The 20290-nt window shown below is 37.2% G+C and overlaps 1 protein-coding gene across 5 annotated transcripts in view; it reads right to left on the reverse strand.

Moving 5' to 3' along the window:
• Positions 1 to 20290, reverse strand: part of FGFR2 (fibroblast growth factor receptor 2) — a 121794-nt gene that overhangs the window by 375 nt on the left and 101129 nt on the right. For all 5 annotated transcript variants that reach the window (XM_070945734.1, XM_070945732.1, XM_070945736.1 and 2 more), the window contains 6 exons: positions 19393 to 19583; positions 13407 to 13529; positions 11014 to 11084; positions 7506 to 7643; positions 4323 to 4428; positions 1 to 782 (listed from right to left, as the gene is read on the reverse strand). The exon at positions 1 to 782 is cut by the window's left edge and continues 375 nt beyond it. In XM_070945734.1, the coding sequence (XP_070801835.1) occupies positions 618 to 782; positions 4323 to 4428; positions 7506 to 7643; positions 11014 to 11084; positions 13407 to 13529; positions 19393 to 19583 (794 nt within the window). In that variant the 3' untranslated portion in view covers positions 1 to 617. The remainder of the gene's footprint in view (positions 783 to 4322; positions 4429 to 7505; positions 7644 to 11013; positions 11085 to 13406; positions 13530 to 19392; positions 19584 to 20290) is intronic.

Consider the following 20290-nt stretch of genomic DNA (forward strand, 5'->3'; position numbering starts at 1 on the left):
GAGGAGGAGGAGGAGGGGGAGGAGGAGGAGGATTGGAAAGAAAAGTCTTATGCAAGAGAAATAGTTACAAATAGCTGTTTCTTTTTTGTTAAAAAAAAAGAAAGATTAATTTCCTGGAAGTGGGAGATGCATTTTTAAATCAATACAAAAAAATAGTTCATTGTAAATATATAATATATATTTGTACATATTTGATTATATTTACATACATCCAGCACTTATATATTGCATTTGTGCTCTGTAAGTGTGTGTCAACATATATTTTCTCAAAATATTACAAAATAAACAAAGAAGGCTAGTCTGAAGTTTGCCTCAAGTCCAGCTTGTCCATTGACTTTAGAAAGGCTGTTTTGGCTTCAGGGCCAAAGAGCTAACTTGCTAAAATGGGTGTCCACAAATGGCCCATGAAAATTCTTCTCTTCATAATATTGGGTGATATTCCAAGCTACTGCTTTTTCCCCCAATAATTGGGCCACTTTTTCCCAATTTTGGTTTTTCTTTGGTCCTTATATTTCTTATGTACAAGAAAATCTTGTGTGTTTAAAGCAAGAGACTCTTTTTCACGTGGTAGATAGATGCTCTGGTTTCATTCCTTTGTGGAACGGCAGAAGTTCTTTTCATGTTTTGACACTTCCATTTATATGTTGGTACTTAGGGAGGCAAGGTTCATAAGACATGGGATCGGAAGAAAAAACAGAATCGTCCCCTGAAGAACAGGAACTCCTGGTATCTGGATAGCTAGGGGAATATTGTTCCAGTGGTCCACTAAGGTCTAAGTATTCCTGAAATGAAAAATAAACAAGCAAGTCAATTTGTATTGCCTTAAGATGGTACCATGCTTCATGTGGTTTAATAGACACATACAAAGTAAAAACAAACAAGTAGAAACCTTTCACATGAGTTACTGGTCACAAGCATCTCTTCTTTACAATGTACATCCCCTTTATGAAAATTACTGGATGATCTTGAGCTGCTTATTATCTCAAGGCTTAGACTGGTACCTAAACCTACACAAAGCTGCTTAAGCCCAAAAAGACGGCTACATGAGCTTTGCAAAAGTATTCACCATTAAGTTCAAATTATTTGGGAAGAAGAAAAGAAGGGGTATTTTCAGAGATCTTTCTTTGCAGAATTTCATCCTACAAAATGTGCTGTCAACTGCCATGCTGGTTAATTTTAAGTGAGTTTAAATAGCTTTTTTCTATGTAAGCTGTTCTTACATAGATGCTATACTAGATGGTTTTAATTTTATGTTGATTTTTTTAAAAAAATGTAATAGAGAATTGTTTGTGTGGGCTTTGGTCTTAATAAGCTTTTATTAAATGCATTCATAAATAAACAATACACCGGTCTCACAGGAATAGTGTGGAGGTAAGAGAAAAGCACTTTTGCTCTGCTCTCAGTCACCATTGGAAGAATGGGATAAAAATGAAATAGCAACTTCTCATAAAGCCAAGTATTTGCAGGGAGATACGAAAAAGGAAAACCAAAACAACAGCAAAAGGACTTGTGAGGCATATGTACTGTATATGTTCCAACATCAACTTCAACCACACTATTTGAAACACATACACTAACCACATCAAACAAAACTTTTTGCCATGATAAAAAAAAAAAAAAAAACAAATTTTCACCCTACAGAGAACTATTTTTGTCCAACACATGGAAATGATTTGCAGAAAGAAAGATCATTTCATTCAACTAAACTGACTGTTTTATAATACCTTGACATTTCAGTGAGGGTAAATGAGCTGCAGTACAATGTACTTTTTTATGTGTTTTGTTTTTGCTACATGAATAATTGTGGGACCCAATCAACTGAGCCATTCTTTTAAGCAGGCATCAGTGAAATCAGCCAAAACCACGCAAGGAATTGAGAGTGTTCCTTGAAAAAAGCCATTTATATATATTTAAAAAATGGATGCAAAGGAACATCTATTGATGAACAGTGCCCACTGCATTTCTGCGAAAGCAAAATCAGCCATTGAATCAACCAAATTGAAAGCTAGATTAAAACATTTCTAGAAATAACAGTTCTGGCAGGAGAATAAAGTTATTTTTCTCCTTGAATTGTCTCTTCTCTCTTTCAACTTCTGCAGAACAGCTGTTTTCATTTAAATGCAATCGTTTCATTTGCTAAACCATATTTTGGTTCCGAGATGAGAAAAACCAATTGTAAAAAGCTAGGTTTTCAAACACTTTTTCTGTCCACCATTTAAAAAGTCAAAATAGTTAAGATAGTAATGATAAATTCACTGTAAAATAAATAAGAGCAAAACACATAGCACAAAAGAAATTGCAGTGAACTTTTGACTTAACATTACTTCCGTATCTCATAAGCATTTTTTTCATGTCTGGTGTCTGTTATCTCTATGTTATCCAGAGACAAGATGAATCTCATCAGAACATGTAGGGTTAAACTGTGGCGCCTCTGCCATCAATGGCAAAGCTCTCATTGACTTCAAAGAAGTAATAATTTCCTCATATGAATTGGAATGACGGCTTTGAGAAATAAGATGGAGCAGGACACTTTTGGCACAAATGGAAGGAGGAAGCTATTAGAAGAAGATTGCATGCATGTGATTTCAGCAGATTCAACAGATTTATGCGGTCAATACAGGGCTAGAACCAATTTATGCAATAACTCTTACTCAGTTTCAACACTTGGGGTAGCCATTGGCAAAAGGCTCGCATAATTTTTACTGTCACATTCCAGAATATCTTTTCCTTGTTATTATCCAAATGTATACTACTTCCAAATAGCTTCCAAAAACTCTTTGGAAAAAGCAATTTCAAATTAAATGTAATTTTCAGAACTTGTATAACTTAGCCATAACATATCTCTCCCTATTTTTCCCCAGTTAAAATTCTAGTACAATATTCAGACTCCTATGTATATTATGTACAAATACTAAAATTGTAGTGTATCATCTTGTGTTGGCAAAACCAAAGAAGTAGAGCAGAACTAAGAAGATTAGCTTTGATTCTAAATTATTTGTGTCTCTGTGTGCATATATATATACATACATACATACCAGTGGTGAAATCTAAAATGTGTTACTATCGGTTCTGTGGGGGTGGCTTACTGGGGGGGGGGGTAATGTGACTGGGTGGGCTTGGCCAATTTTTTTTTTTACTTTTAAAACCATTTTTTACATGTAAAACCATGTAAAAAATGTTTTCAAAAGGCTCTGACGATCCAAGCTGAGTTGCCTGATTGGCAGGCAACTCAGCTGGGATCGTCAGAGCTTGGATCATCAGAGCCATTTAAAAGAAAAAAGTTTTTTTCTTTTAAATGCCTCTGATGATCCCAGCTGAGTTGCATGATCGGCAGGCAACTCAGCTGGGATCGTCAGAGCTTGGCTCGTCAGAAGCATTTAAAAGAAAAAAAGCCTCTGATGATCGCCCGACTCATCTGGGCATGGGGGGGGCGAAGGCAAGGATTTTTTGCTACTGGTTATCCGAACTGCCCACTGCCATCGCTACCTACTCGCCCAAACCGATCCGAACCGGGAGCATTTCACCCCTGATACATACATACATGTCTGGGAAAGAGTTTTAGGGTTAGGGCTAAGATTAGAAAATACACATTGACGTGATTTCTAGATTATACACATCAGTCAATGTTGATGGTATTCTAAAGTTAGAAGACCCAAATTATTGCAGCATAACCATCTAGAGTCAAGTATTATTATCATTATCATTAGAAAAGGATTCTTCAACACATCTATCTATTTGACTCTGCAAAGCTTAAAAAAACACAGAACAAGATAAAAGTGTTCCTTTAGCTCATCATAAATGCATTATGTGAGTGATATAATAGACAGTTCAACTAATTTTATTGGGACCTTGAAAGAGAATGTATTCACAATTTAAATAAATCCATTCTGTCTGCCATTTATCCCACCCTCCGGTTTCCCATTTGTAGTAAACCTGGGAAGAATAAGCCTTTAAATGTCTATTATCCCATCCCCAAATACATTTCTTGGCCAATTATCTTACCTTACACCTTGTAGGTTACTTTATTCTACTACAGAGTTGGGGAACCATGGCCCTTTTATGACTGCTAGCTCAGGAATTCTGGGACTTGAAGTGCACAAGTCATAAAAGGCCATGGTTCCCACCTCTGTTCTACTAGATCCCAAAGGAATTACCTGTGCTCAGATTTTGTTTTGTCGCATGAGTCCAAATGTGCCATAAAGAAAATCCAGCATTTAGATTTTCTGTAATATGTTGGTTGCCAGTGAACTATTATATGATTACCTCAACAAGTCTTATTGCCGTTCTTTACTTAATTTTTAAGGAGCAATTGTTTTACTCACCTCATTAGTTGTAAGTGTGAGGATACGATCTAAATCTTCCACAAGCTGTTTAAAAGTAGGTCTCTGTGAAGGCACTGCATGCCAACAATCTCTCATCATCATGTAGCTGTGGAAACCAGCATTATACTATGTTAATTAATGTCTCTATGGCATATTCATAATATCTCACTGCTGTTCAGCAAGAAGTCAGTATGTATTCACATCTTACATGTCTTTAAGTATTTTGCTCTTTAAGAAAATGTGCCTGTGGTTGGAGAGGATTGGAGATGAATTTATTACTAGGCAAAATAATTCAGTATGTTTAAATACCAGTTTTATGCAATTAGTTGAATTTGCAATTAGAAATTCTATCAACAGAAAAGAGATTGTGGACCATTCTTACGGTGAATGTGATGTTTTTGTAATTCAACATCATGATTTTTTTCCACTTACATTAAAAGCAAGGTAAAAGAACAGCAGGAAATTCTTTCTTGTGGTACTCAATTTAACACTATGACGGCATCCTGTCCCATTGCAGAATTTTAAAAATGTATCTCCCTAACCTCCTTGCTCACAAATTTGATGGGATGGAGACTTGATGGAGAAAACTCATTTGTGCTCAGCTCCAGGTAAGTTATACTGGTTCTCATTAGCTCTCTGTATTTGTCCTTACTGGTGTCATTATTAGACTTTAGAGCAATTATTTCTATAGAAAAAAAAAGATGGTTCTACAATTGTTGAATTACAAGTTCCTTTATATCTGGTGCTTGGCTACAGAAGCTGGAGCTATTGGGAATTGGATCCCTCCCTGGCTGTCAAAATCTTCCTTTGCCTAAAATAAATATTATGCTTAAACATCTTCAGACTTAGAAGAGGTGAGCCTTGCTGAACAAGTCTGCCTTACTTATACTGTACTGTTTAATGCTTATATTCTAAAAAAAGAAAGTATAAAAAAAAGTGAGGTTATCAATACCGTCCCCATCAATTCCAATCCCTGAATTATGTACAGGGAGGAATGGAACAGTAAATCACCTAACTTTGTTCTCTGCTCCCCATGTGTGATCATTATTTCCACCCTCTAGATAAATTAAGGTAAATTAAATGCGCATGGAATATCCCATTAGTGGCATTCAGTTGGAGGTAATCCTAATGCTGTACTAAAAAGAAAAGGCTATTCAAATTGTCTGGAAATCTGTCCAGATTGTACTATAATTCCATACATAAGTAGAAGATAGAAAGCTTATTGCTGATTATATGAGAAATCTGCAAACCATATGCTAGGACTGCAGAAGTTCAAGGAAAGCAATTTGAGGGGGGTATAACCATGTGAGTTAGGTAAAAGCTTTAAATGCTTTTCAAATGCTTTTCTGGTCCTGAACAATTATTTAAACAAAATAAATTCTTGCTAATTAAAGCTAGATAATGATTTCTGGTTATTGTTTTTTCCTTCCTAAAAATACTTTGCTTTCATATACAGGGCAATTTCAATTTAGTGGGTGTTAATGCAATGGACTTCAGATGCAACAGATAATGCTCCCATTGTATTAGATGTTTTATCTCATTTCTGTAAAGATACATTTTCTACAAATGACTTAAAATAGCACAAATGGTATCACTACAGGTGGTGTTTTCAAATTTAAGAGGCCCTTGGAAATAAAGGACAGCCTTCCTCCAAATGAATTAAATTGAGGTTTCACTCTATTAAAAAAGTCGAGCCAGACAAAAAAGCAACAAAAGAAAGCAACGTAAAACCTATTCCATTACAGGTAATCCTTGACTTATGACCATAATGGAGCCCAAAATTTCTGTTCCTAAGCAAGGCATTTGTTAAGTGAGTTTTGCCCCATTTTATGACCTGTCTTGCCACAGTTGTTAAGTGAATCACTGCAGCTGTTAAGTTAGTAACAAGGTTGTTAAGTGAATCTGGGTACCCCGTTGACTTTACTTACTTACTTTATTGTCATTGCACCTCGTACAACGAAATTAAATGCCATCTTCAGCATACATTGTAATTAAAAGAATAAAACACAAACACACATCCTTCACATTCTATACAATTGAATTGAAAACTGATATTGCATTGTATATTTGATATCTGTTTGTCAAAAGGCTGCAAAAGGGGATCCCAAACACTGCAACCATCATAAACATGAGTCAGTCATCAAGTGTCTTGAATTTTGATCACGTGACCATGGGGATGCTGTAATGGTCAAAAAAGTGTGAAAAAGGGTCCTATGTCACTTTTTTTAGTGCCATTGTAACTTTGAACGGTCACTAAATGGACTATTGTAATTTGAGGACTACCTGTGCATATAGTTAAAATAATTCAGATATCCTTTTTTTTTTTTTTGCTATCAAAGAGTATTTTGACTCCAATTTCTCTGAAATTGAACGCATCATGTTCAACACACACTCTCTCACATATATACACACGTAACAACACATTCACACTATAGGCACAATTAAAAAGTCACTTTGTGACCCCCCCCTCTGATATCATGGCAAGGTCTTGGCTTCATTTTTTAGCAATGCTTCACAGGTAAAATCCTTACAACAATTACTTACAAGAATTCACTTAGTGACAATTCAAAAGTTACAACATCACTGAAAAAAGTGACTTACCTTATGACCATTGCAACAACTTCATGGTCACAAAATCAAAATTCAGAAGCTTGGCAACTGACTCATATTTATGATAGTTGCAGTGTCCTGGGGTGATGTGATCCCTTTGGCTACTTTCTGACAAGCAAAGTCAATGGAGAAACCAGGTTCACTTAACAAACATGTTACTAACAACTGCAATGATTCACTTAACAAGTGTGGCAAGAAGGGTGTGAAAAAAGAAGAAAAACTCACTTAACAGAAATTTTGGGCTCAATTTTGGTCATAAGTTGAGGACTACTTGCATTAATGGTGAAATGCACAACTGGATGCTGTTTGGATAGAAATAAAATTTCAATTGTTTTTCACAACCAAGACTTTTTATAGTCATAATGAAATAGTTATTAATACTTCCTATCAACTTATTGTCAGTTAAATTTTTAATCCATTTGAGTAATTGCAAGAGAAAATGTGAATTGTGTCCTGGTAAGCCATACACTGTGTTGATGTCACATATATTTAGGGAATAAAAGGACAAAAATTGAAAGAAATCACAAATGCATGTTAATCTATTCTATGTGTATATGTCCAAAGAGCTCTTACAGTTCATTGGTGCAATTGGCAGGTTTGTCCATTCTGTGTCCTTCTTTAAGCAATTTGAAAAGCTCTTCCACCGGAATTCCTGGGTATGGTGACCCACCTAAAGTGAAGATCTCCCACATTAGGACACCAAATGACCACCTTGAAAAAATTTAAAAAGGGAATAAAGGGTGTGTGAATCAGATCAGTGCAGAATCTTATCCTATAATTAAATCTCCATGTATCATCAAACATGCAGTATATCCTGAACATACTAAATTTAGAAATAAATTGGAACACAATAATAATAATAATAATAATAATAATAATAATAATAATAATAATAATAATAATAATAATTTTATTTCTATACCACCCTTCTCCCGAAGGACTCAGGGCGGTGTACAGCCTATTAAAAGCACAAAGACAAACAACAATTAAAATAATTTAAAATTATTAAATAATTTTGGCTCAATATTAAAACCCTCCAAAATTTAAAACATCAAATTTAAGATCATTACATTGATAGCCCGGCCTGGAGGAACAGCAGGGTCTTAAGGGCACAGTGAAATACCCTGAGGTCGGAGATCTTACGCATTTCCGGGGGCAGTTCATTCCACAGGGCTGGGGCTCCCACAGAGAAGGCTCTCCCCCTGGGTGTTGCCAGCCGACATAACTTGAATGATGGCACCCTGAGGAGACCCTCTCTGTGGGAGCGAACTGGCCGGTGGGAGGCTACTGGTGGCAGAAGTCGGTCTCGAAGGTACCCGGATCCTATGCCATGGAGCGCTTTAAAAGTGGTAACCAACACCTTGAATCGCACCCGGAAGACCACTGGGAGCCAGTGCAGCTTGCGCAGGAGGGGTGTCACGTGGGCACAATGGGTTGTGCCCATAACCACCCGCGTGGCTGCATTCTGGACCAGTTGGAGCCTCCGAGTGCTCTTCAAGGGGAACCCCATGTACAGAGCTTTACAATAATCCAGCCGGGAGGTGACAAGGGCATGAGTGACCATGCGCAAGGGGTTCCGGTCCAGAAAGGCTGCAACTGGCGAATCAGGCGAACCTGATAAAAAGCCCCCCTGGCCACGGCCGTCATATGCTCTTCAAAAGACAGCCGTGCATCCAGGAGGACACCCAGATTGTGAGCCTTCTCTGTGGGGGGCAGCAATTCACCCCCAATAGTCAGCGATGGCACCAGCTGACTATATCGGGACACCAGAAGCCACAGCCACTCAGTCTTGGAAGGGTTGAGTCTGAGCCTATTTCTCCCCATCCAGACCCGCACGGCCTCCAGGCAGCGAAACATCACATCAAGGGCATCGTTGGGGTGGTCTGGGGTGAAGATGTACAGCTGAATGTCATCAGCGTACTGATGGACTCTCACCCCAAAACCACGGATGATCTCACCCAGCGGCTTCACATAAATGTTGAACAGAAGGGGTGAGAGGACCAACCCCTGCGGCACTCCCCATGTGAGGCGCCTCGAGGTCGACCTCTGCCCCCCTACCAACACAAACTGCAAGCAGTCGGAGAGGAAGGAGAAGAACCACTGCAAAACGGTGCCCCCTATTCCTAACCCCCTCAACTGCTCCAGCATGATACCATGGTCGATGGTATCAAAAGCCGCTGAGAGATCTAATAGGACCAGGACAGAGGATCAACCCCTATCCCGAGCCCTCCAGAGATTATCTACCAATGCGACCAATGCCGTTTCTGTGCTGTACCCCTGCCTGAAGCCTGACTGGTACGGGTCCAGATAGATAGCTTCATCCAGGTGCCGGGGAAGCTGTCGTGCCACCACACTCTCAACAACCTTCGCCACAAAACTAAGGTTGGAGACCGGACGGTAGTTAGCTAATTCAGCCGGGTCCAGGGAAGGCTTCTTGAGGAGGGGCCTCACCACCGCCTCTTTCAAGGTGGCGGGAAAGGCACCCTCACTCAGAGAAGCACTTATAATCCCCTGGAGCCAGCCTCGTGTAACCTCCCGGGAGGCCAGTACCAACCAGGAGGGACACGGGTCCAATAAACACGTGGCAGCACTAATCTTACCCAGAACCCTGTCCACATCCTCGGGAGCCACAGGATCAAACTCCTCCCAGATAATATTCTCAAAACCTACCCTCGTCTCCTCCCCTGGACTTATCCAATCGGAGTCCGAGCCTTCCCAAATCCGAGCGACTTTATCATGCAGGAATTGCACAAAATCCTCAGCTCGACCCTGTAAGGGGTCTTCCCGCACTCCCCCCCAAAGAAGGGAGTGGGTCACCCTAAACAGAGTGGCTGGGCGGTTCTCTGCAGATACGATAAGAGCGGAAAAATGGTTAGATTTTGCCACTTTTATCGCCACTAGGTAGGTCTGGTAAAAAACTGGTAAAAAATTCTGGAGACAAATTGTTATCCAGTGCAAGGACAAATATAACATTATGTCTACATTGAAAAATTCTGCCAATTATCTCTTAGATCGAATTTAAGATTTGATAGTGAATTTAAAGTCCAAATGGCTTGGGGATCTGATTATCTGCAATTTTTATTATGAATTTGCCAGGTTACTTCAACGAATAGGAGAGCCATTTTTGAAGATTCTCCCACTGCCAGAAGCTCAGCTGTCTGGACCATGGGAGAAGGCTGTCTCTACTAGAATTCCAATATTATGGAATATATCCATATGTTCACCTTTCCTTCATTCAGGAAAGAAAATTGTTTTTTATTATTTTAAGCTGTCATGAAAGTTTCCATAAACAGAAAGATAGGATATAAGCTTAATAATATGAAAAAATATGACCATGCTGAAAAAGAATAATTAGTTATGTGGATCAGATACTTAGGCTATTGCCTCATTCCATAGTTCTTTTGACAATCCTTAGAGAAATATATAAAAGTATTATTTTGTGACAAATGTCATCTTGTACTGCACCATTCAAGATAGAGGAAGCCACAAATTACTTGGTTGAGAATATACTGCAAGTCAAATAATTTAAAGCAATTCTTGGTCAGTGTGCATTTCTAAAAAGTAATTTAGTGGAAGAAACCTGTACGTCTGAGAAGAAGTCAGATCATTCATGTGTTCTGAAGCTAACCAGATTAGTAACAGAGCAATGTCTAAGACCATTTTTTAAAAAAAAAGTGGGGAGGGGAATGAAACAGCAATGAAGAGTTTCAGAAAAACCAGGCCGGAGAAACCTACTTAGAATAATATTGCTGAAAGAAAGAGTTCACACATCAGGAATGAAATTGAAAATATTCATTGTTTTCTTTGGCTTTTCAATCTAATGCGGTAAGGCTTTTTCTTATTCATTAAAGAGAGAGGAAAAAAGCCTCACTAAATTTCCTCAAGTATAGTATAAATAAGTCCAAATTACACTACAGTAAGTAATTTCCCATGATGGTCCAAAGGTTGAAAGGAAAAATTATACGAGATATAATTAAATCGGTTTAATATGTGTTTTATTATATGTAATTCCATTTCTTTGGAGGAAGCTGTAAATTCATTTAAAGAAGATAAAAGAAAGTTATAAGATAAAATTACTTACACATCACTTTGATGTGTGTAAACTCTATCAAATAGCGCTTCTGGTGCCATCCACTTTACAGGCAGTCGACCCTGGGCATTTAATAAGAAAGGAAAGATTAACAAATGCATTAACAACTAGTGAGGCACACAGAGAATGTCAACAGGTTGGCAAAGATTCATTTTTTAAACTACACTAAAAAGAAGGGAGATGCCAAAGTAACTTTGTATGTACAACGTACGAAAATAAAGTCTCTCTTTACAAGATCTTGTGACTCATTCATAGTTCTGAACAGAGGTGTATACACGTCTGAAGCAGACAATAGAGCAGAGGTCTTCAAACTTGTAAGCTTTAAGACCTGTGGACTTCAACTCCCAGAATTCTCCAGCCAGCTATGCTGGCTGGAGAATTCTGGGAGTTGAGATCCACAGGTCTTAAGTTTGGGGACCCCTGCAATAGAGCTTCATAACAGCAGCTACAAAATATCTGCATCTTTCCTGGGTTTGCCATGTATAGAGGGATGGGCTCAGGAATTTACTGTTCTGAGCTCAGGAGGTATTATGCAGGTGATAACAGGATATCAGGAAACAGGACAACTCCTTTATGGAGCTGAGGACAGGTACAGAGGAAGTGCTTGTGCTGGGTCCAAAGCAGGGTGGGCTGCTGGGGGTTCCCAGGGGTTTGGGAGAACCTCTAGCTACGATTTTGTGCAGTTCGGAGAACCCCCAAATCCCACTCCTGGCTGCCCCCCCTCCCAGGAATCCCCACCTGGCTCGTTTTGGATGCAAGTAAGTGCAGGGTGCACATGGAGGCTCGGGGAGGGCGAAAAATGGGCCTACCGGAAGTTCAGGAAGGTTGGAAACAAGCCCATTTCTGGCCTCCAGAGGGCCTCCGGAGCCTGGGGAGACCATTTTCACCCAGAGGCTTGAGGAAAGCGTCCGGAGCCCGGGGAGGGCAAAAATGCCTCCCCCTGCTGTGATGCAGGAGGCCGACTAGGCCATGCCCACCATGGCCATGCCCAACCAGCAACTGGGCAAAGAACCTCTTGCTAAAATTTTTGAAGCCCACCCCTGTCTAAAATACTTTTGCCAGCTTTGGGTCTGAACACTGCACATTTTATGATTGTAAACTTCTACGGACCTGGAATTCAACACTAAAACATCCAGGGTTGAAAAGAAGAGAAGATAAAAGCTCATTATCTTTTATCTTGTATAAGATTCTAAACTTTCCAAAGAATTCATATAAGGAGTTTATTTGACCATGTATCCAGGAATAAGTAAACTAGCCTGCAGGCATTTGCAAATGCTTTTTCAAAGGCAAAATCTTCTCTACTTAATTATTGAAATTAAAAAAAAATCCCAGATGGCTCCATATCTAGCCAATGACAATGATATGGTAAAAATAAACAAGCATTTATATTTTAGCAAGAGGCAAAATGTAATGATTCGGAGTATCCATTCAGGGATTTGTCTAGAAAAATACAGTAATTTTCTAATATTATTCATACAGACAGTTTTCATACTGTCAACCTCTTTAGCTTTAATGAATGTAGCTGTAATCAAATATACCTTTTAAAAAGCCTCATATAAGTAGATGTCTGTGATAAGGATAGCTTATCACATTCATAAAGCTAAAGAGGTTGACAGTATGAAAACTGTCTGTATCAGTGGTGGGTTGCCCCGGTTCGCCCCGGTTCTATAGAACCGGTAGTAAAACCAGCGGGAGGCTCCGCCCACTGACCCCAATGTCATCAAAATGCTTCTGCGCATGTGCAGAAGAGTGTGCACACATGCATGAGCAAAGTGAGCACACACGCACAGCCCTGTTGCAAACCAGTAGTAAAAATAGGTAGAACCCACCCCTAGTCTGTATGAATATGATATATAAATGAAGACATTGCATACTTTAACCAGGAGAATGACAAGAATACCACTAAGATTCCGGGAAGCTCAACTGAAACATGGCTAATCAGAGATATTTATAGAACTAAAATCAGATGTCATCAATTACATAAAGAATGTGTCCCACAAAATCATCCACTGAATGAGCTCCAGAAAGCAGCATAGGCATGTATATATGTATGAGACCACAATTCTGTCCTCTCAAACAGACCCACAAACTACTGAGAGTGAAAGAATGTTCTGCAGTTTTAACAGACACCATAAAAAACAGAGCCACTAAAATTTATCCTTTATAAAGCATCATGTAACATGTACTCTTTCAGGCTATGTAAGCAGATAACCTTCTCTTCCTAGTAAAAAGGAGTTAGGAATCCTTACACACTTGCCTATTATTTTCATTCTTTGATTAAAAGTTAGGCTGCTGTACAAAAAGTCCATTAAGAATGCATTTGCCTTACTTAAAGGCACTGGAAAAAGAGAGTGGATCAAGTGATAAGACTGCCATTCACTTACATTAGTAGTCTTTTTATAATAATCTATATTGTTGATGTCTCTAGCTAACCCAAAGTCAGCTATTTTCATGACATTATTTTCAGTAACCAAAACATTCCTCGCTGCTAAATCTCGATGGATGCACTGAAAAAGAATACAATAAAATAAGATATAAAGAAATGAGAAACCCATCTGTAACATGATTCTGTTTTTTTTTTAAATTGCTTGAAACAGATACTTACATGAGACATTTATGTCAATGTGAAAAAAGCACTTCAGGTAATTAAAATACAAGATATTCCCCATGATTCAAAAGGTTCAGGACCCACCAATTCATATACACTGATATTTTTTATTTGCCCAACCCACCCACAAACAATAAGGTTTCTCTTGAGGAAGCAAAAAATAAATAAAAACCAATCAACTTTTACAGATAACTTTAATGAAGAATCTGAAGAGCGATATGCTGAGAAAAGAGAAAGATCTTTAGGAAATTATGTTTTAAGAGATTGCTAGAAAAATAAAATTAAACATGGAGTAATAAAATAGAAGACATACTGATGTTTATTACTGGATTCTATTTAAAATGTTCAAGAAATCATTTATAAACTAGGTTTACATTTGACTCATCTATTTTTATTCAATCTTTATTATTATTTTTTACTTGTGATTATTCTAATTTTATATTTCCAAAAATCTTTCTCCAAAGTTTTCCCAGGACTCTGACACTTTATTGCAAAGCAAATGGATAATTTTAAAAAATCTATAGAATAGATTATTAGTCTGTTAGTCTGCAGGGTAAAAAAACTGCACAATTATGTATGCTGTGATTCTTTTTAATATATGTCTAAATAAATGAAGTTTAAAATATTTTAAACTAGCTATAATATTAAAATATAATATTTTAAACTAGCTATGTGGGTGAAGAAAAGCCATTCTTGACCTAATTTATTTTTCTCTACTGCATGTGGAACTACAGTATATCTTATGTAATTTATTGTAATGAAAATTACAGTTTTTGAAATACAGAATAAGCAAGGAATCAAATGATAGCCAAATGAAATATGGGGAGCCTGAATGAATTCAATATTCAATATGAATTGAGTCTTAATTTTGCCATTAATCTAGAATACTCCGTGTTATATAGCTTGCAGTTATTGGCCTTTTAAAATTAAGTTAACCTACTATTTTTCTACATTAGGCTTTGCATTTTCAGGTTTTCAAATCAAATGAACTATTCATTTGTTCTATTCATCTCTTAGTGTTGAGTACAAAACAAATGAATGCTAATAAAATATAGAACAATACAGCAAGAGCTGAATTGAAAACCAAGAAGCAAAAACTTAGGGCCACACGGCCAGGTGTAAGGAATAATGTAAAGAATGGTCCCATATCTACTCCCAGTAATTGTTTGAATTGGTTCTCTTACAGTGAAACACACTCTTATGCCAATAAAGCTGTTGTTAGGTGAAATTCAAGTGCAAAATTATGCTGTCACTGAAATAAGCAGTTTAAAAAAGGGGTATATAAATTTATCCAATTTAACTTTCAGATTGAGGCAAAGTTTCTTTTAAATTTAAACAATATCTTCCAGGAGGCACTTTAATCATTTCAAAGCTTCTCAGTAAAGTATTTATATCCTTAAAAGTATTCCAGTCATATACGTCAAATGCTCTGAAAGCAGTTTTCTTAAAAGCCAGTCTAGATTCTTTGGCTACTTAAAACCTGTTGATTTTATCTTCTGTCACTGAAACACAGTACTATTGTACATGGAGATATAACATAATTAGTTTCTGTTGTTGTAATGTGAACATTTTTTTAAAAAAGCAATCAAACGGGAGGTAGAGAAATTTTGTTGGATTGATACATGCTATAGTAAGAAATTCAAGAAATCTATACTTCAAGAGAAGGAACTACATCCAAGCACACTTTACCTGCAGAAAAAACTTAGTGCAGCATAGATATTGAAACAGGTAGTGGAAAATTGTATGGAATGGCAAGCCAAAAGAATCTTTGTTCGAATCATCATCTTTCCATATTAGTTTTCCAGAATTACTGTATAAATAATAATCATTATGTGCAATATAGCAGAGAGATTTGACAATGATATTGAAATGGTGGATAGTTTCTGACTTTTAGGATCAACCATCCACAGTAAAGGAACAAGCAGCCCAGAAATATGCCACAGGCTGGCATTGGTTAAAAAACTATGAGGGCCTTGATGTATCTATATTTACCATGATGTATCTATATTTACAAAAATCAGAACTCTACAAGCCATGGTATATTTTGTGACACTATAGGGAAGTGAAAATGGAGTTTTTACACCTTTGAACTGTAATGTTCAGAATATCAGGGGCATCTAATAAAACAAGCTGAAGGATGATCAAACAAAGAACCCAGAATTCTCACTCAAGGCACAAAGGACCAAGCTCAAATTATCCTACTTCAGACACATGATGCAAAGACCCAGCTCTCTGGAAAAAGCTCCAATGCTAGAAAAGGTGGGAGGAAAAGAAAGAAGAGGATGACCAGCAACAAGATGGATAGATCCAGTTACACCATTGGGAGACTTGAAAGAACAGGTTAAAAATCCAAAGCAACTTGTTGGCATGTAATCCATCCATCCATAAATTGATTGCATAAAGATAAGAATTACTGAGACAATTAAACAAAGTGCCTGGAATTCTGGACAGCAGAAGATAAATGTTAACCCTGCTATTTCAATGATTGTTACTTATAATACTGTGTTTCTCCAAAAAGACGACCTGCCTTGAAAAGAAACCCTATCATGTTTTTGAGCACATGCGATCAAATTAAGGCCCAGCCACAAAATTAGCCCTCATTAAGAGGTGCAGGGGTGCAGGGGGTGGGGCAAGGCACACAGGTAAAAAAGAAGTAGTGTGGGGATGGGGGTGGAGCTTGCCTACTTACCAGACCTCACACACCCAAACACCTGCCTCGCGTTCTTCTGCGGCTGCTTGCCGCCACTCGCACGCATCGCTCTGGCCTCTGTTTCGCTTTCAGATGCCTGCTGGAAGGCATCTGCAGCTGATAATAGAGCTTCAGATTGATCTGGAGCTCTGTTATCAGCTACAGAGCACTTCCAGCAGCCATCTGAAGGCAAAATGGAGGCCAGGGCAATGCGTGTGAGTGGCGGCGAGCGGATGCAGACGTGGGCCAGCAGCGGGCTCCTGCTGGTAGGGCTGTTGGTGGGTCTGCTGCGAGGTGAGTCAATAATTAGAACCCTCCAAAAAGAAGGCCTAGTGTTTTTTTTTCGGGGGTCAAAAGAAAATAAGACCCGGCCTTCTTTTTGGAGAAACACGGTAATAATGGGACACAACCCCTTTGTGAGCATGTTTCCAGGATTTAGAGGCAAACAGCTGTACTTTCACTCTATTTCTTACATTTTCTGATATTTTAAAATTCATAGTCATATCTTAATTCATTTATAGGATGGTATAACTATTAATTTTCAAAGGTAGATAATCTAATGCCTCAAAACTAAAATTAATTTTTATATAATATTTATTACGATAAGTTATAAGCTCCTAGCAAATTCTAAAACTAAATTGAAATTCTTTTTAAAAGGATGTATTAAGATTGACAATTTTTTTTATATAATCATTTTATTAAACAAAGCTAAATTAAATATTATTCCAAGCTGGAAATGATGCAGTCACTCAAATATACTATTTCACCTGTAAAACTGGACATGTGGATTGATTTTTTTTTTTTAATTTGATTTATATGCCACCCTTCTCCGGAGACTCAGGGCGGCTTACAGTGCGTTAAGCAATAGCCTTCATACTTTTGTATATTTTATACAAAGTCAGCTTATTCCCCCCACAAACTGGGTCCTCAATTTACCTACCTTAGAAAGGATAGAAGGCTGAGTCAGCCTTGAGCCTGGCAAGATTTGAACTTACTTTAATTGCAGACAGCTGGTGTTAAATTACAGTGCTTTTAGTCTGCAGAGCTATCCAGGCTCCTAGTATTTATTATTATAAATACTAACAATGTTTTTCTAAAATTTTTATATGGATTCCTTCTTGCCATTCTTACTCATCTACTTAGCAAGACTCCTTAACTGAAGCTATGATTAACTTCACAAAAGTATCTCTACTGGATATTTATTGTATATTTTTAAAAAAATAAGTTTATGGAGTCTGTAAATAGAGAAATTGTACAAAATAAAAGATTATAAAGTGGTCTTGTGATATAGTGGTTTCCTTTTATTAAAAGTAATTTCGTTTATTAATTTTGTAGCTTTTTGTAGCTCATCAGCCTTTTTAGAATCTGTTTTATTTTTAATTACTTACTAATAATTTACTAATTAAATTAGGACAGTAGAAATGAATATTGTTTTATGTTATGATCACAAAAGAAAAAAATATTCTAAAAAATCTGAAGGCATTTTATACAATGTTCTGAAGGAACAGTTTCCCTTTTTAATATGTAACAAGCATTTTATCACCAGAAATCTTGAAAAGGAGGTCTATTTAAAGATCCGACTCTGAAAAGATTGTAATTAATTTCCCATTTTATTTGAAAATCAATGCCTCTGCAATGGCAGCATTATGAGGTCATGAGCAGGTCATAACATCATTGGGAAGCTATTTAAGTTTAACTAGGCAACAGACACTAGATTGACACGGAATATTTCAAATCAATAATAATTATTATTTTAAAATTTTGGATTTTAAATAAAACTCCATAAATGACAGTACATGAAGGAGTTCTATTCTTTCCGATAAGTTAATTGGAATCATTACACTAGAATTTAATATTAATTCTGATGTATTTGTACAATTTGTACTAACTCTCCTGTGATACAAAATCTGGAATTTAATCTCTTTAATAGTTAGGATTCACCTAGTTTATCTATGCCTTTCTCATCTCTTCTAGTGATATAACACTAGGGGGGAAAAAGGGAATTTATATAATTCTTGATTCAGTATTATTAAAGTTGTTTTTCCCTCATGTGATAGATATATCACCATGCCTAAATTATATACATATTTTCCATCACTTTTCAGCCTGTTAAGCAGCAGATTATCATATGATGTTTACAGACCTGATTACCCAAGAAATTTAATTATCACTTAAATGGAATGAGATCAGCAATTTTTAAAGTAGTTGAATATAAGAATATAGCAGTGAATCTTAGAATTACATTGGCCAATAAAAAAATTCTATTCTATTCTATTCTATTCTATTCTATTCTATTCTATTCTATTCTATTCTATTCTATTCTATTCTATTCTATTCTATTCTATTCTGGCTCTCTTGCCAGTGGTTATTGGCTCTCATTTCTCTGTATAAGTAAATGCAGAGGAAGAGGCAGTTGACCGAAGCTGTATCTTTCATGTCTACTGAAACCAAGCTGTATTGTTAATGTCTAGATACTGTTGTCCAAGTATCTAGACTTCTGTTTTTGGAAGAGGAATTTATAAAGAGAGCCAATTTGATATAGTGGTTCAGGTAGCATGCTAGAAACCAGGAGACTATGTGAAAGCTATCTTTGGGCAAATGACTCTCTCTCTCTCTCAGGTCTAGGAAGCAGGCAACGGCAAACAACTTCTGAAATATTGCTAATATTTTTTTGTGGGGGAGTAGGGTATGGATATTCCTGTCTGCTAGAAAAATGTGCATGTTTCTGAAATAGTATTGGGTTGCTAAATGTCCAAAAGTAATAGAATGAACAAATATACAAAGCTCTTAATTTATGAAGTACCAGCCTGATCAGTTTTTAATTCTCATTTTGAAGGTTTATATTCCATGACTATGTTCTCATAGACCTATTGCAACCACGTAAATGTAATCAGTTGTTTTGTTACATATATGTCCATATGTTTTGCATAAGAAAGTGCTGGGACTCTTTTGTATCATATGCTGATCTTATTCTTTAAATGTAAAAGACTGCTCTTTCAGGTGGAAAATAACATCCTGACATGACAATACCAAACTGCAATGAAAAACTTTTTAAAAAACAGCACTGGCTTACCTTTTGTGATGCTAAATATTCCATTCCTCTTGCCAACTGGTATGTACATGAGACTAAGTCTTTGAATGTCATCTGCTCTTCAGGGACCCTGTTAATATCAAATGAATATTCCATTCCTGGTGGACGCCGGGCTCGCAAGTATTCTCGCAAATTCCCTTTGGAAGCATATTCGACAAGCACATATAGAGGCCCTTTAAAATAAACAAATGTACAGCATGAGGAGATATTGTTGTGATTCAACATATCTATAATACGACCACCCCAACATGCACAGAAAAGGCAAACCAAGCAAAAAGAAAATATTTTTTTATGCTTCACTATTATATCATCTAAATCATGGGTGTCAAACTAGTGGCATTACATTGCAGTCATGTGACGTATTGTGACATTTTTCCCCTTCATGGAACTGGAGTAGGCGCATCAGGCCCGCGGACTGCCAGTTTGACATCCCTGATCTAGATCATGATATACATAGTGAAAGATATACATTGATCATTAGGATTCAAATGTTATTGAAAAATTGGGGGGAAATGTAACCCTTATGTTTTCTTCTCATAGAAAGTAGATTAAGATATTAGAAAAGCAAAGCAAAGCAAAATTATTCCTCTGCATTTCTTTTTCTCTCCCTCTTCATTAAGAGACACTCTTTATGCAATTATCCAAACTAATTGTACAGTTTAGTATTTCACATAAGTACTTCGCTTGCTCTCCTGAATCTTTCCCACAGACTCTAGGAAACTAGAATAGGAAAATCCATCAGTGGAGTGAGTGAAGTTAATAACCTTTCCAACTTCTGGATTGGAGGGAATTACAGTGCACAGGTAGGGAAAGAAGGGTGGAGAAGTGCATGAAGCGACCCAGTGGTAACACTGGTTGAAACCCACTGCTGGTCCAAGCA

Source organism: Pituophis catenifer, unplaced genomic scaffold (assembly GCF_029215685.1).
Source record: "Pituophis catenifer annectens isolate HBS135680 unplaced genomic scaffold, rPitCat1.0.hap2 SCAF_6, whole genome shotgun sequence".
Lineage (NCBI taxonomy): Eukaryota > Metazoa > Chordata > Lepidosauria > Squamata > Colubridae > Pituophis > Pituophis catenifer.